The sequence below is a fragment of the Trypanosoma cruzi genome, genomic scaffold (assembly GCF_000209065.1).
Source record: "Trypanosoma cruzi strain CL Brener 1047053516579 genomic scaffold, whole genome shotgun sequence".
In the NCBI taxonomy this organism is placed as follows: domain Eukaryota; phylum Euglenozoa; class Kinetoplastea; order Trypanosomatida; family Trypanosomatidae; genus Trypanosoma; species Trypanosoma cruzi.
In genome coordinates, this window is record NW_001849570.1 from 29,380 (window position 1) to 43,919 (window position 14,540).

A 14,540-nucleotide genomic window follows, 5' to 3' on the forward strand; every position below is an offset into this window, starting at 1 on the left:
GGCCGGCACCGCGTGTGGGCAACAAAAACAAAACAAGTAGAGGGAGAAACACGTCACTCATGACAGTGTGCAGCAACCGACCATTGAATAAAGCAACAGCAAGGATACTTATCATTCCAGGAAAACAACAAAACAAACAAAGTAACATGTAGATAATAAATGAAAACACGCATGCAACGCGGCACATGTTCTCCGTGAGGAGTCGCAATTCCACACTCTTCGGCTCAGAAGACAGCCACAAATCCACACAATCCCAGAAGAAGCAGCAAGTCACAATACACGCACACACGCACAGTGCCGTCAACAGTTAACTCCCGCAGTGTCAATTTCGCGTCGTACAGCAGGGCAAAGCAGTCGTCGGGACTCACACCGCTCCCGGAATACTGCGCGGTGAGTTTTTGTAATTGGGGTTTTCGTGTCCAGAGGCATTGCGTTGACTCAATCCGTCCGCATCACCCTCAGCAACAAATCCACTGCCTGCAACGCCATTTTCTAAAATGAGAGATTTGTGTCCGGTGGCGTTGTGCTCACTCACCTCGTCCGTGTTATCCGCAGCAACGTGTTCCCTGCCGCCATAAGTGACAGACATGATCTCGGATGCATTCAGCGCCACTAATATTCTCGGACCGTTGGCGAAGGAAGGCCTCTTCTTGGATGCCTTCGGGACCATCATTTCGTTCGGATTGCTGGCAAACTCAGGCCTCGTCTCGGACGTGTTGGTCGCCGTGTTGGATGCGGGACTCCGATCGACGGTGTTGGGTCCGTCAGCCGCCGCAGACTGTCGCCAATCCTCGTGTTGAAGTGACGGCTCAGCATTAACTTGCGGCGCAGTTGTCCCACCAGATTTTGTGTCATCCTTCCCTTCACGGGGTGGCGGCAACTGACGGATGCCCGCCTGGTCAGCATCGCTGCTCCGTGCAGGCGGATGGATGGTTCCATCGGGAGAAATTTGACGCCACCACAATTCATAAGGGCCGGCGTGTTTATGTGTCGCCGCATTCATCGTAAAAGCAACGGTGGCCCCTTCCTCTTTCGTTGCACAGCTGGCAGCACAGTTGCTACATGTGTGCACCGCATTGGCCACATGGCACACAGCACCCAGCTCACCATTCCTGCCATGCATGCGCACACCAAAGCCGCTGAAAGTATAATGCTCATGCTGAGCCTCAGCACTGGCAGCAAAACACTTCTTCCACGCACACACACACAAGCACGCACGCGATAGCTCAGGCTGCCGTCACTCGGAGCTCACGACACATCCACCGGCACAACCACCGCATCCACATCACCAGATACATCTCCAGCACTCCCAGCAGCCGTCACGCACACAGACAAGCAGCACGAGAGTGTAAGGAACAACACGCCGCCGCACCGTCACCATCGCAGTCATCGTCACTCGTAGTGGAGTCGCTGGAGCCAATCAGCTGATCGGTGAGACAGAAGGAAAACAATGCAACAAGAGGGAGAGGGACGGAGCACAGTGGATACAGCGAGAGAGAGAGCAGACAACATGAGGAGAAGGCAGCAGGCCCAGCCGCACAGTCCACACACCACGAGACGACATCCACACAAGAAAGGCACACAACGCCAGCAGCCACCCACCATGCAGGAGGAGAAGAAATCCACGACCATATTCTCCCAGCCCATTCCCACAGCCAACGGGAAATGGCAAAAACCCGCGGCCACCACACAACGCACACGGAGCGAGCACCCACCACACCAGCCACACGGAGCAAACAAACCGTCATCCATCCATAACGCGGCACCGAAATTTCCAGCCATCCCGCCCTCAATGGGACACGAAGCCCAACTCAACGCAGTCACACGCGGTGCACCACACCCGCAGGAAAGAAGACTCGGGCTGCGCACTCCCTCTCCTCCCTTCTCCTCATGGCCACGGAAGAAGACAACAGCCGCCACACGCAACTGCCAGCATGCACTGCAAAAGACGCATCCAAATCCACTGCAATGTGCATCTTGTGTGTGCATGTGGTTGTGTGTGCCTGCAGAAGCACAAAGCATAAAAGTAGAAAAAAGAGAGCAGAGTATGTAAAGGGACGCAAAAAATGTACAGCGGAGGTGCATGGCGGAAACAACAACAAGAAGACCGCTCAAACTCATGACTGCACCGCAGCCCAAGCAGCGGCAATTCATTAAAAATTTAATAAAAACAAATAATAAAAAATTCATCTTCACCTTTCCACACCTCACACTTTGGAAAAAAGAGAAAAAAAAAAAAAAAGAAGTCGTCCTCTATTACGGCTACACCCAAATAATAAAAAAAGAAAACGAAACAACACACACACAAAAAGCACCTAACTACCACGTTGCTCCAGAAATTGTCTGCATATATTTTGTCCGAAAATAAAATTAAAAGATATTTAAATGTCTTTCAACCGTCTGACCCTCTGTGTGTCCGCACATCGTTTATATTTCATGGGTCATCTGCGTGTTGGTGCTCCCCTCAGCCCTCTCATCGGCGCGTGAGTGCGGCCCGCAGAGCACAGTCACTCGTGTGTGTGAGGACTGAGAGAAGCACGCAGACATGACGGGAGTCGCGTCACTCCATCGGGAGAGTGAGCGCAGCAAAAGAAAAAAATCATCGGAGGGGAAAAGAAATGCTCACAAGGCCGACACCGAAGGGACTGCCGGCGGAAACATCACACAAAACACGCAAAGCAAAAAAACTTAAAAACACGGCGGCAGGGTGTGGCTGTGTGTGTGTGTGGCGCTGCGGGTCTCTGCCCGCCATGGCCGCAAAGAAAACAAAACAAGAGGGAAAGAAATGTGTGCTCCGCCCCACAGGCCCTCGTCGCACGCCCACACGTCACGGCTCCCTCAGCGCGCCGTTCGTCGCGGCCCCTCCTCATGCGTGCAGCAGGTGAGGCGCACAGGGTCGTCGTCATGAGCGTGTCGGTGGGTGTGCGAGTGGAGCAGTTGGGCGGGAAAAACACGGCACCCCTCACAGGAAGAGTGCAGAAGAAACAATTAAAAGAGGGAAGAGTAGAAAAGAAAAAACGTCCACAGTGATTGCCCCTGAAAGCAAAAAAGAGAAGGGATGGTAGAGCAAAAGATTAGAGATTTAAAACGCACAAATTAAAAAAAATGTAGCAAAAAAAATTAAAACAAAAAGACTTTTTTAGGAGAGAAATTTGTTCTTATGGGGAAGTAATTCTGTGCTCGGGAGGGCGCAATTGTCCCACGCGGCAGCCAGTCACTCCTCACAGAGCCGCAAACCCCCACAGTCCAAGCAGAAGGAGCAGCAGCAGCAGCAGTCCGCTCCCACGCATGATGCCGGCATCGCTGTTATTCCCCTGCGACGCATTTCCGAGGCTGCTGTTGAGTGCCGTAGCATTTTCGTCCTTGTTCTGTGGCTGGACCTCTTCCTCCTGCACATTCTTTCCTGCCACCGTCTCCTCATCCTCAGCAGAGCTCGCACCCACTTCAGTATTCACTGCGTTTCCATCTTGCCCCACGCCCATAGTTGTAGGGCCATTTGCATCTGCTGTGGCAAGGTTTCCCGTAGGAGTTTTGTGTGGTCCATCCTCCTGCGTTTATCTCCATATCCTGTGCTCACCGTTTGGTAGCCATCAGCAGTAGAACCGCCATCCACATTTTGATGCCCATCAGGAGATGTTCCTGACGCCAACTGCTTTACGGGCTCCTTGCCTGCTGGGGAACTCGTTACAGTGGACAGTGGTGATGCGGGTACACCGCCCGCACCGCTTTTCCCCAACGGCTGTCCTTTTTGCTCCTGCTGTTCACCGGAAAAAGATGGAATCACGTTTCCTTGACCATTTTTGTTCACCAAAGGTAAAATAGAGGCTTCATTGGGATTGAGGGCTTCCATCTCATTGTCATCCCCATCCTCCACCTTCCTCTGGGCGTCAACGCTGTCACTTGTAGAGATGGATGATGGTGTTGAATCTCCTGAACGGCCTTTAGCTACATCCTTCATCGAATCGGATGTGGTTGTTCCTTCACCGTGCGTCTCTGCCTCAGCACCCTCTAGAGACGGTTCTGGTGCCTCGAGATCCGTTTTGGTTTCTGACGGCGGTGTGTTTCGCTTCTCTTCTACTGAATTCCGTAAGTCTGCTGGTGCTAGTGGGGTTTCTTCTGCTGGGTACGCCGGTACTGGCGGTGTTGGCGGTGATTGGAGGGCGCTGGAGGTGTCTCTCTTCACCACCTCACTCTGCCTTTTCTCGTTTTCTGTTGCATCCTCATTAGCCTCTGTACTTCCTGCTTCTCCTTGTTTATCAGAGATGTGCGTTTTTGTTTCGGGATCTGACTTCTCCGGTGCCTTCACGATGGGCGAATCGGACTGTCCAGGCGTTTTTGTTTGTACTGACGGACCACTTACATCTGAAGATACCTCGTCCTCAGAATTGAGCGTACCGCCAAGGGACTTTAGACAATCACCCTCTTCAGAAAGAGAATTTGGAGGAATACCGCCAACATTGAGAGGAGTTTCCAACGAAGACATCATATTTCCTTTGGGACCTCCAACAACAGAAAGAGGCTCCAAAAGGGAATTTACTTCAGGACCTCCACGTGAGCCACCTTCACTTCCAGCACTGTTGTCACCACCAGAGCTGCCACCAACAGCTGCCAAACCCTCAGCGTGTCCAAAAACCGCCGGCACCGCACCACAGCACGCAGAGGGCACACACCAGCAGCACACGGCCAGTCATCATCATCGCCATCACTCCTGTCACTTGCGTGCAGCCTTCAGCACAAACTAACTCCCCGTCAACGTAGAGTGAAAGCAAAAGGAGAGACAATTCACACCACACAGTGACAAATGAAGGCAGCAGCGGCAGCGGCAGCACATACACCATGAGGCAGTTGGAATCAGTGGGAGGGAAAACGCACAAAAACAGCCCCGCAGCAATTAATCAGCAATAAAAACAAAACAATTAAATAAAAAAATTAAACAAAACACGAGTAAAAAAGCAAAAAAAAAAAAACAAAACTAGAAACACAAAAAAAAGGAAGCTGCACCGAATGGCCCCAGTGTGCATGCATTCACACACGGACATGCGTCCATGCAAGCAGTTGTGTGCGTGTAGTACATACGAGTGTGCCTGGGATGCGTTCAACGTGACGGATACAGTGGAAAACAACACGGAGCACACAGCAACGCAGCTGAAGCAAATAAAGCAAAACACAATCATTATTTTCTCTTATTTATTTACATCGGACCACAGTGGACGTATACAAATCCCTGTGGTTGAGTGCTGGCACGCACAGCCCGCATACGCCTCTTCAGCCCAGAGTGGTGTACGCCAGCGCGGATACGGCAAGCAGCAGCGGGGCACACACCCACGCAGAGCTGCTGAGACTGCCGTCGATTTCGCGAAGAAGTGACGGTGCGCGGGTGGTCGTCGTGGTTGGTGCCTCTGTCGTAGTGGTGGTGGTTGTCGTAGTAGTGATAGTAGCCGCCGTGGTCTTCTCGGCCGAATCGTCGGCATTCGTATTTGTTTGGTCTGTGGATGGATTATTGCCACTTTTTGATTCTGTCGCATCGTTTTCACCATTTTTCTGTACCGTATCGGCCACAGGATCTGGACTCCCTGAACTACCGGGGACCCACCTGACCCCTCTTTTGTAATAGGCACCGAAATTGTTGGATCTGGACCTCCTGCCGGAGCGGTCACCCCACTTGGATTTTCTTGCGGAGCTTGTTCCGCACCTGGAACCACTTGCGTATCGGACCCTTCACCTTTTCCCGGCGACGCAGCGGCCGCAACTGCTGAACTTGACGTCGTAGAAGTATCTGTTGCCCCTGAAACACCTGTTCCCTGTAGCTGAGTAAGCGAAGGAGAGGGGCTGTCCTTAACTGGAACCTGACTACTCTCTGTTACGGCCACGGACGGGCAGCAGCACAGGGCGAGCACCAACAGGGCGCACAGCAGACGGCACGTCGTCATCGTGAGTGTGGTCGTTCAGTGGTGTGGAGCTGATCTGCACAGTGAGGGACATGGAGAGCAACAGGGGAGACGAGAGGTGCGGCAGACACACACAGAGGGCACACCACATGAGGAGAGGGCAGCAGCCAGGCATGCACCGTACGCCGCACACCACGCACGACACACACTCCAATCCACGGCAACAGGCACACACACACACACAGCCCTGCCGCAACACCAACACACAGATGGAAGAGGGAGAAGCAAACAGGAGCGGCACACAAGGCTTCACCGCATGCACATACGGCGAGAGAGGTCCGTCGTGTCGGCACCCCTCACGGAGGGTACGCACAAACAAAAGAGGAGTTGCAGCCCACACAGCAACACAAAAGCAAAGTAACAATTAAAAAGGAAATCCCCGCACACCACGTGGATTGTTGGTCCACGGGAATTACAGTCAATATTCATCACAAGAACAATTCAGTTGCCTTTTGGCCTTCGTTCATATTCAGCGCACACCACTTCATACAGGCCTGGGAACCACTGCAGCAGCAGCCGCATAACCAAAAATAAGCGCAAGGAATGGAATAAAGCAAGCAATCATTTATTTGTGTTTCTGTTTGAATGTTGGCAGATGTCTGCATGCGTTGTTTTTGTTTTCTCAGAGGGCAAACCTTCATGCCTGGGTCGTGTGTTGGGGATTCCTGCAGGGTGCACAATTATTTTCTTTCCCTCTTGTGAATGTTTCTTGTGTGGGTGCAGCCAATAATTCGGTTTGTGTTGTTCCTGCCCTTCGCTGGTAAAGTGTTGCAATAAATGCTTGTTTTTCCTTTCGTTGCTGTGGCACCTGATTCCTCACCGTTTATTGCGGTGGAAATGAAAATATGTGAGTGGACTCCCACACACCAGAACGCACCTTCGCTCCTATTTATTGGTGCATGGAAGGGCATGTGTGTTTGGTGGTGTCTCGTCCATATATTTTGTGGGTGTACATTCCCCTGCAGGCTGAGGGCGGGATGACGCTCCGTCGCGGTGCACTTCCCTCGCATGCCGTCCACTGTGATTCATCATGCATCACCCCCTCACATATTCCGTGGTGCCACACCGCTGATATTATTGCAGCCGCTGCGATTCCGCGTATTTCGCGCATTTGATTGTGCCACAATACATCCGCTCGTGTGGCCGCCGCATCCAAACAGCGGTGCCCAACACCGTGAGCGGCAGTCCACATCCCTGCATGTCCCAACGCAGTGGTGTTTGACTGTCAGCCAGGCGTCAGACAACAGGAGAGTCTTGTGCTGGCAGTACAACACACGGAGCTGCAGTGAATGACTCGGGCGGGGACGCATCTATTCGTCGCAATGCAGTGAAAAGGAGTCGGGCAAAATAATGCCGGCTGCATTCACGACACCACATCCACAGCCAAAGCATGCGACGTGATGTGTGTTTCACTGGTGCTGTGAAATGCCTGCAGACGACGCCACTAGTGGAGGCATGCCACCCATGATCAGCGGACAGACAATAATCGGCATGGGAGGCCACAAAAGGCAGCAACGACGCCAGCAGCAGGAGCAGCTCTCTCTCTCTCTCTCCGTTGCCTCCGAGAAGTAAATATTCCACCAGCCACAGCTGACTGTGCCATCGTGACACTCCATGCACGTCGTGGCTGCGTCAACACATCCTGTTCCCTGCGGCGCCTCAAAAGATGCCTCACTCCGTCCACTGAGTGCATCGGTGTGGGCCGTGCCTCGGCTGTTCGTGAGGACCACTACAATGTGAGGGTCACCGAGTCGCAGCATGTTTGTTGTGACGTTGTTGCATGGCACCTGCACACACACACACACGCAGCGCCTGCATCCCTCCCTTTTGTGTCCGCCCTCTGCCGGAGTGGCCACACACACGGGCAGCAGCAAAATCACTTCACCCTTGACTTTCCAAAATCAACACCGACATCCCTCGCGACGCAAAGATCTCAGTTGCCAGCACGGGCTTCCTGTCGCTCTGCCATCGACGCTGAAACACGGCACAGTGCACGCACTTATTTTCCTCGTGTGCAGTCAGCCGTTTGCTTCACACATTATTCGATGGGCTGACGTACACAAAAGCACGTCACAAAAGGCCACTGTGACCGCACACGCTCTTGCGATGAGCGTCGGTGCGTGCATGGATCCGCTGCTCACACGTGCTGGCAGGCAGCCTGCAGCTGGTGCCCTCGTGCCAGTTCATCCGCTCCAGCATGGGAAAGAGAAAACGGACTATTCCCGATGCACTCATTCCCACCAGCAGCACCAACACGCTGGTCGCCAGCCGTCATTCCTCAGCACATCCGGGAATGCTGAAAAGTGACGTGGAGCTGTCAGCCAGCAATGCCACAATCCCCGCACACATCTCGGCTCCACCAGACAAGACACACAAATCACAAACAACACCCTCCACATGTCATCCGAACATCATTCCGACACACCGCGACACGCCAAACAGAAGTATTCGTCACTCCAACGCACCTCCCCACACAATCACATAGTCCATGCACCACGCACGGCAGCAGCTCACACACGGTCAAACAAATGTTCCTCGGATCAGTGTTATCCACGTGCTGCGGTGGGAAGTAAACAAAAGAGACGAGCGGCCAAAACCCAAAAGAGTGCCACGACTGGCCGCAACTCGACGGAACGCAGCCACTCAAATGAATTCAGTCCTGATTCCCTCAACCTCCCACCTTCCCCACAAAAGCTGCAAAAGATTGAAAACAAACGCACCGTCCAATGAATTCTTTGTGCAACACCAAAAGAAGCCGCAGTGCCTTATGCTGTCCTCACAGTCCGTTGATGACGCCTGGATGCGGATGGTCACCAATCGTTCCTTCCAAACGACGCTGCACACCCGCGACGCATCCTGCGCTCTGAGACACGCGTCCCTCACCATCACCAGAGACGCCCACGCACCGTCGGTACGCAACAAATCGTCAAGGAGCAAAGGATACGTCAGACTGACAGCAAGACATCCGCCGACAAATCACATCGCAGGCATCATCAATAGCAGCACCAGCAGCGATGCAGGCAGCAGAGTAAAGCGGATCAACTGACGCATGGCGTATGTCAAAAAAACTTGGTAGCGTGACAAGGATAAAAGAGACTGGCACTCTCTTAACAAGAAAGGAAAAAGATAAGAATACAAAAAAGAGAAATTAGGCGTCCACAGTCAAAGCAATCCACCAATAATTAAAAAAAAAAAAACTGGAATGGGTGCACTCAGTCACAACACAAGTAAAAAAAATAAAATAGACAAAAAAAAAAGCCAAAGCGTGGGACGACCAGCGCACATATTCTCTCATTGCTCCCGTAAAGCAAAACACACACACAGGGAGAGAGAGAGAGAGGTCGCCCACTCAATGCAATGGAAACAAAAAAACAGTTACGGTGCTCCGCCCATGCAGCCAGGCAGGACGGCAGCGGTGCGTGTGGTGCAAAAGAGAGCACAAACGGGACTGCATGGGTGTGCGTGCATATATACAATGGGCACATTATGTGTGTGCTTCGTGGGATGAGGTGAGGGCGAGAGTCCATGCAAGGGGACACACACAGAGAGAGAGAAGGACGAGTGTGTGTGCGGGCGGTGCACGGCTCTCTCTCCCTCACTCTCACGCGGCCACCACCGCAGCAGCAGCCGCACACGCAACAAGAAGAAGCAAAAGAGGGGAGGTGGTGTGGGAGACCGCGGTGCTGCCGTCACTGTCGCCAGGCGCCGCCGTATCAGTTGTGTTGGCGGTGGTAGCTGTTCCTGCTGTTTGAGGTGCTGCCTCACTGGCTGTGGGAACTGGGTGGGTACCAATACCTTCAAGATCTTCGTGTGGTTCTTTGGGGTTAGGCCGTTGAGCATTGGCAGTATTCTCATCCGCCGTACTCCGGGCTTCACCACCGCCACTTGTAGAGTTGGGTGATGCTGTTGTTTCTGCTTGATTGGTGGCAGGTGCATTCTCCGTCAAATTCTCTGTGGCTGTGGCTTGACCTTGTTGCTCTGCCACAGTATCCCCTGAAGGATGTTCCGGTGCATTGTACTCTGTTTTTTTTTTTGGTAACAGTAACTTTTTATGCTCTTGAGCATTTGGTGTCTGTGAGTCTGTTGTTGCTGTTGGTAGTTGCCCTCCTCTTGACGATGGTTCTGTTGCTGATGGCGGTACTTGTGTCGTTGGCGTTTCTTGTGGCGTTGTGTGCCATTTTTTTTCGCTGTCGGGGAATGACACGCTTGAACGGTCTTGCGTCGCCAAGGCTCTCTGCTGTGCCTCGTATTCAGTTGTACCTCTACTAACAACTTGGTTGGATGCCGTATCTTCTCCAGTGACGGAATGGTTTTCTGCATCGTTTATTGACTCCTTCGGTGCCTTCACCTGGGACGGGACGGGACCTCCAGTTATTGTGTTTTCTGCATGCTTGCCCGTTTCCAAAGATTTATTCTTCTGATTGGTAGACGCATCGCCGGCGTGCTGTAGAGCAACCCCAGAAGAAGGAGCCTTCAAGATGGAACCTTCAATTCTATCAGTCCCGCCACCACCATGACTGTCAACAGATGGTGCTTGTGGTGATGCGTTTTGGTTTCCTTCCTCTGCTGGAGCTGCTGGTGTTGATGGTGGTGGGGTTTCCTCCTGTTTTGTGAAAACTTCGCTTGTCTGACTTCCATCCCGCTCATTTGCATTTTGTCCATCTTCGTGTCGTCCTTCTTCACCACGTTCCGTTACTTCATCCAAATTTTCATCTTCTACCGTTTCTTCTTCCTCTTCTTCTTCTTCTTCGGAAGATCCTTCTGGGAGTGCGGGACGTCCTTCCCGAGATTTGTGTTGTTGCTCCTCTCCTGACGATTGTATTTGTGACTCTGGTGCTGGCGCCGCATTTCTTGTCCCTCCCAGCCCATCTTCAGTACCACTCGCAGGAACATCGGGTGGAACACCATGAACTGCCGCCTCCCCTTCATCACATCTACCGCCGGCACCGCACCACAGCACGCAGAGGGCACACACCAGCAGCACACGGCCAGTCATCATCATCGCCATCACTCCTGTCACTTGCGTGCAGCCTTCAGCACAAACTAACTCCCCGTCAACGCGGAGTGAGAGCAAAAAAAGAAAGACACGACCACTACACCACGCACAGCCACCGCACAGTCACAAATAATAGCAGCCCATAAGCAGCAACAAACACACCATGAGGCAGTTGGAATCAGTGAAAGGGCAAAAAAGGCACATACACAGTCATTCAGTAATTAATCAGCAAGAAAAGAAGAAAAACAAAACAGTTAAAAACACAAGTAAAAAGCAACAAAAAACTTTAATAAAAGCCGCTGCACAGTATGGCTTCATTGTGAATGCATCCACATGCAAACATGCGTCCACGTAAAAATTTGTATGCGTGTCGTGCATATAAGTATGTCTGCGATGCGTTCAACGTGACGGATACAGGCAGCAACAAGATGGAGCACAAAGCAGGACAGCTGAAGCAAATGAAGCAAAACACAATCATTATTTTCCCCTATTTATTTACATCGGACCACAGTGGACGTACACAAATCCCCGCGGTTGAGTGCTGGCACGCACAGCCCGCATACACACCTCTTCAGCCCACAGTGGTGTACGCCAGCGCGGATACGGCGAGCAGCAGCGAGGCACACACCCACGCAGAGCTGCTGAGGCTGCCGTCGATTTCGCGCAGACGTGACGGTGCGCGGGTGCTCGTCGTGGTTGGCGCCTCTGTAGTCGTGGTCGTCGTTGTGGTGGTCGTTGTGGTCGTGGTTGGTGCCTGCGTAGTTGTGGTCGTCGTGGTCTTCTGGGCGGAATCTTCTTCACTCTTATTTCTTTGTTCTGCGGACGAACTCGTGCCAATTTCTTTCTTTTTATTATCATCCGTACCTTCTCCTTGTAAATTATTGGGAGCAGCATTTGGTTGCAGTTCTGTATCGGTCGCGACTCCACCATGTCCGGCTTCGCTTCCCCGTTCAGCAACCGGCCCCGGAACTGGCGAACCGACCGTCGTGGCTGGTGCTGCTCCAGGTGCATGGGACAATTGACCGGAGCCTTTACCATCAACTTGACCTTCGGGAATTGGAGCCTTCTCAAAGATTGCCACGCAAACGGATGGGCAACAGCACAGGGCGAGCACCAGCAGGGCGCACAGCAGACGGCACGTCGTCATCGTGAGTGTGGTCGTTCAGTGGTGTGGAGCTGATCTGCACAGTGAGGGACATGAAGAGCAACAGGGGAGACGAGAGGTGCGGCAGACACACACACAGAGAGCACACCACATGAGGAGAGGGCAGCAGCCAGGCATGCACCGTACGCCGCACACCACGCACGACACACACTCCAATCCACGGCAGCAGGCACACACACACACACAGCCCTGCCGCAACACCAACACACAGGTGGAAGAGGGAGAAGCAAACAGGAGCGGCACACAAGGCTCCACCGCATGCACATACGGCGAGAGCGGTCCGTCGTGTCGGCACCCCTCACGGAGTGTACGCACACACACAAGAGGAGGTGCAGCGCACACAGCAACAAAAAAGCAAAGTAACAATTAAACTGAAGAGATCCCCGCACAACACGTGAATTGTTGGTCCACGGGAAGTGCAGCCAATATTCATCACAAAGCAGCTTGTCATTTTGCTGTTGTTAGATACTGTTACAATAACGAGTGAGTAGCGCAAGGGCCGTCCGCAATAAAGTGTCAATTATTCCGTCGCAAACAGTCCGTCGTGCAGGCTGGAGCAGTCCCAAACATTCGCAGGGACTACTCCAAACGACGGGGCATTACCACAGTGGATGAAGCGGAGTGTCCCGTGATCCGTCGGGGATCAGCAGCACTCGGCGTCTGTGATGAGGCAGTGGCGGAAGAGCCTGGTCCATCTCGAGTTCCCGCGTTTGTGCTTCCTGCGTGCCTTGACCGCTGGCATGCTTGGCGACTTCGGTGGCAACCTGCGCGCGAGGCGCCTGTTAAGAAGACGGTGGAACAATCGCGGCATCCGCATGTGAGGCCTCTCCCACCATCGGAACTCCAGGCTGAGTACGTCCGGCATGTGCCGTCATATTGTGGACGGACGAACACGCTTGGCCGCAGATTGGGCGGGAGAACGTCAATCCGCCGCTCGCTGGTCGGAAAGAAATTGCGGAGTTTTCGTCTGTAAGAGGTTCCGGCGGAGGCGGGCCGCTCACCTTGGTGAAGAAAGGGACGGCACCACCGACACAGGGAGTTACTTGTGATCCGCAGGGCGCGTGCGGGCCTGTCGAAGAGTGGGCGGGTGTCGCATCTGCGCCGTGCCGTCGCTCGAGGAACGATGTCCGGGTCGACACCAGGAATAGAGTCCTCGCCACACCGACAACCGTCTGTCATGCGGTGTGCGCGCCTTCCTTTTCCTCCCGCACTTCCCTCCGATTCCGCCGCTTCACTGCAGTGAGGAAGTCCACGTGCCAGGCATTGACGCAGCCCTGCGGGAGGGATCATGCCATGATGGCGTCAGCGTCCGCTGTCACGTTGCGTGGGATTCCGCAGTGTCATGGTGAACATGTGGAGCCAACTGCGTGATCTCGATCCGCCAGTAAAAGCGGCACGCTGCAACTCTCCTCGGTGACGTCGCCGCACACCGCCAGCGAGCCAAGGCGGAGCGCCTCCATCGCCGAGAGGGAGTCTGTGGCGGCAGGAACTCGTGTGGGCGATTGGGATGCTGCTGCCAGGCGGGGGACTGGGAACTGTCTGAGGCCATGCTGAGTGGCAGGACACTCCGCTCGGCAGGAGCATGCAAGGCTGCCGGCAGCTGCGCGGTGAGGCCTCACAGGGAGCTCGGCCGTCCGGGGAGTAAAGTGGCAGCGCGGCGGATCCAGACGCACGCTCAGCGAGAGACGACAAGCCGTCCACCGCCAACACAGTTACCAGCGACTAACAACACGTTGACCATGAATAGGACACGTATGCCCGCACTGCCGTGGGCATGGACAGCGACCCCGATTCACTCAGCAACAGTGATCTAATGCCTCTGGATGGTACAACAGTTACGCCTGAGCCCAGCACAGCCCTAGCAAATGCTGAACGAGTGATAACGTGTCGGGTGGCGGTGATGCCGCACAGGATTATTTGCGCACAACGTCTGGGAAACCAGAGATCCCATCGGAGCACAACGCAGCATCACTTGTGAGCAACGGTTTTTGTGAGCACGGGCATTTCACGGATTTGTTGGCCATGGCTGAAATTGGTGACATCACCGTGCATGGGTGTGTGTCTCGGGTGTTGTTGCTTCTGATTCTGGGGCTGTGGGGCACCGTGGCACTCTGCTGAAGTGTGAGGGAGGGTGGAACTGCGGCCTTTCGTGGAACAATAACTGTGCAGCTTGCCAGCATTACCCACTGAGTTTTGTCAATAACCTAAGTTTTTTTATTTTCTTTTATTTATTTATTTTTGCTGCTTTTGCCCTATGAGAATAATCAGCATCCCTGTGTTTTCATTTAATGATCGGTTGCTGCACACTGTCATGAGTGACATGCTTCTCCCTCTTTTGTTTCCTTCTTTTGCCCACACGCGGTGCCGGCCTCACTGCTGTGCGTCCCACGGACTGCACGAAAGGAGGAGTGGAGGAACAGGCCGGATGTCG

The 14,540-nt window shown here is 53.4% G+C and overlaps 5 protein-coding genes and 2 pseudogenes across 5 annotated transcripts, besides 14 other annotated features; 2 read left to right on the forward strand and 5 right to left on the reverse strand.

The window, feature by feature from the left end:
* Window positions 1–4,735: part of a sequence feature (areas not merged during assembly with more than two copies in the genome that could not be assigned to a particular haplotype) that runs on past the window's edge.
* Window positions 365–1,123, reverse strand: Tc00.1047053506499.100 (uncharacterized protein; the record flags this gene model as incomplete). Its single annotated transcript, XM_812767.1, has 1 exon — window positions 365–1,123. The coding sequence occupies one exon, from the start codon at window positions 1,121–1,123 to the stop codon at window positions 365–367; it is 759 nt and encodes a 252-aa protein (XP_817860.1).
* Window positions 2,153–2,187: a sequence feature (AT_rich).
* Window positions 2,219–2,245: a microsatellite.
* On the reverse strand, window positions 3,222–4,703 carry Tc00.1047053506499.105 (annotated as a pseudogene).
* Window positions 4,736–4,918: a sequence feature (haploid, Esmeraldo-like haplotype).
* Window positions 4,901–4,994: a sequence feature (A-rich).
* Window positions 4,919–6,581: a sequence feature (heterozygous, Esmeraldo-like haplotype).
* Window positions 5,265–5,930, reverse strand: Tc00.1047053506499.110 (annotated as a pseudogene).
* Window positions 6,582–10,587: a sequence feature (areas not merged during assembly with more than two copies in the genome that could not be assigned to a particular haplotype).
* Window positions 7,707–8,255, forward strand: Tc00.1047053506499.120 (uncharacterized protein; the record flags this gene model as incomplete). Its single annotated transcript, XM_812768.1, has 1 exon — window positions 7,707–8,255. One exon carries the CDS (start codon window positions 7,707–7,709, stop codon window positions 8,253–8,255), a length of 549 nt encoding a protein of 182 aa, XP_817861.1.
* Tc00.1047053506499.130 (uncharacterized protein) lies at window positions 8,437–8,994 on the forward strand (the record flags this gene model as incomplete). Its single annotated transcript, XM_812769.1, has 1 exon — window positions 8,437–8,994. The coding sequence occupies one exon, from the start codon at window positions 8,437–8,439 to the stop codon at window positions 8,992–8,994; it is 558 nt and encodes a 185-aa protein (XP_817862.1).
* Window positions 9,550–10,956, reverse strand: Tc00.1047053506499.140 (mucin-associated surface protein (MASP), putative; the record flags this gene model as incomplete). Its single annotated transcript, XM_812770.1, has 1 exon — window positions 9,550–10,956. The coding sequence occupies one exon, from the start codon at window positions 10,954–10,956 to the stop codon at window positions 9,550–9,552; it is 1,407 nt and encodes a 468-aa protein (XP_817863.1).
* Window positions 10,588–10,915: a sequence feature (haploid, Esmeraldo-like haplotype).
* Window positions 10,672–10,698: a microsatellite.
* Window positions 10,916–11,923: a sequence feature (heterozygous, Esmeraldo-like haplotype).
* On the reverse strand, window positions 11,516–12,091 carry Tc00.1047053506499.149 (mucin TcMUCII, putative; the record flags this gene model as incomplete). The annotated part of the gene is made up of 1 exon (XM_812779.1): window positions 11,516–12,091. The coding sequence occupies one exon, from the start codon at window positions 12,089–12,091 to the stop codon at window positions 11,516–11,518; it is 576 nt and encodes a 191-aa protein (XP_817872.1).
* Window positions 11,632–11,726: a microsatellite.
* Window positions 11,924–12,673: a sequence feature (haploid, Esmeraldo-like haplotype).
* Window positions 12,674–14,540: part of a sequence feature (areas not merged during assembly with more than two copies in the genome that could not be assigned to a particular haplotype) that runs on past the window's edge.
* Window positions 14,319–14,349: a sequence feature (AT_rich).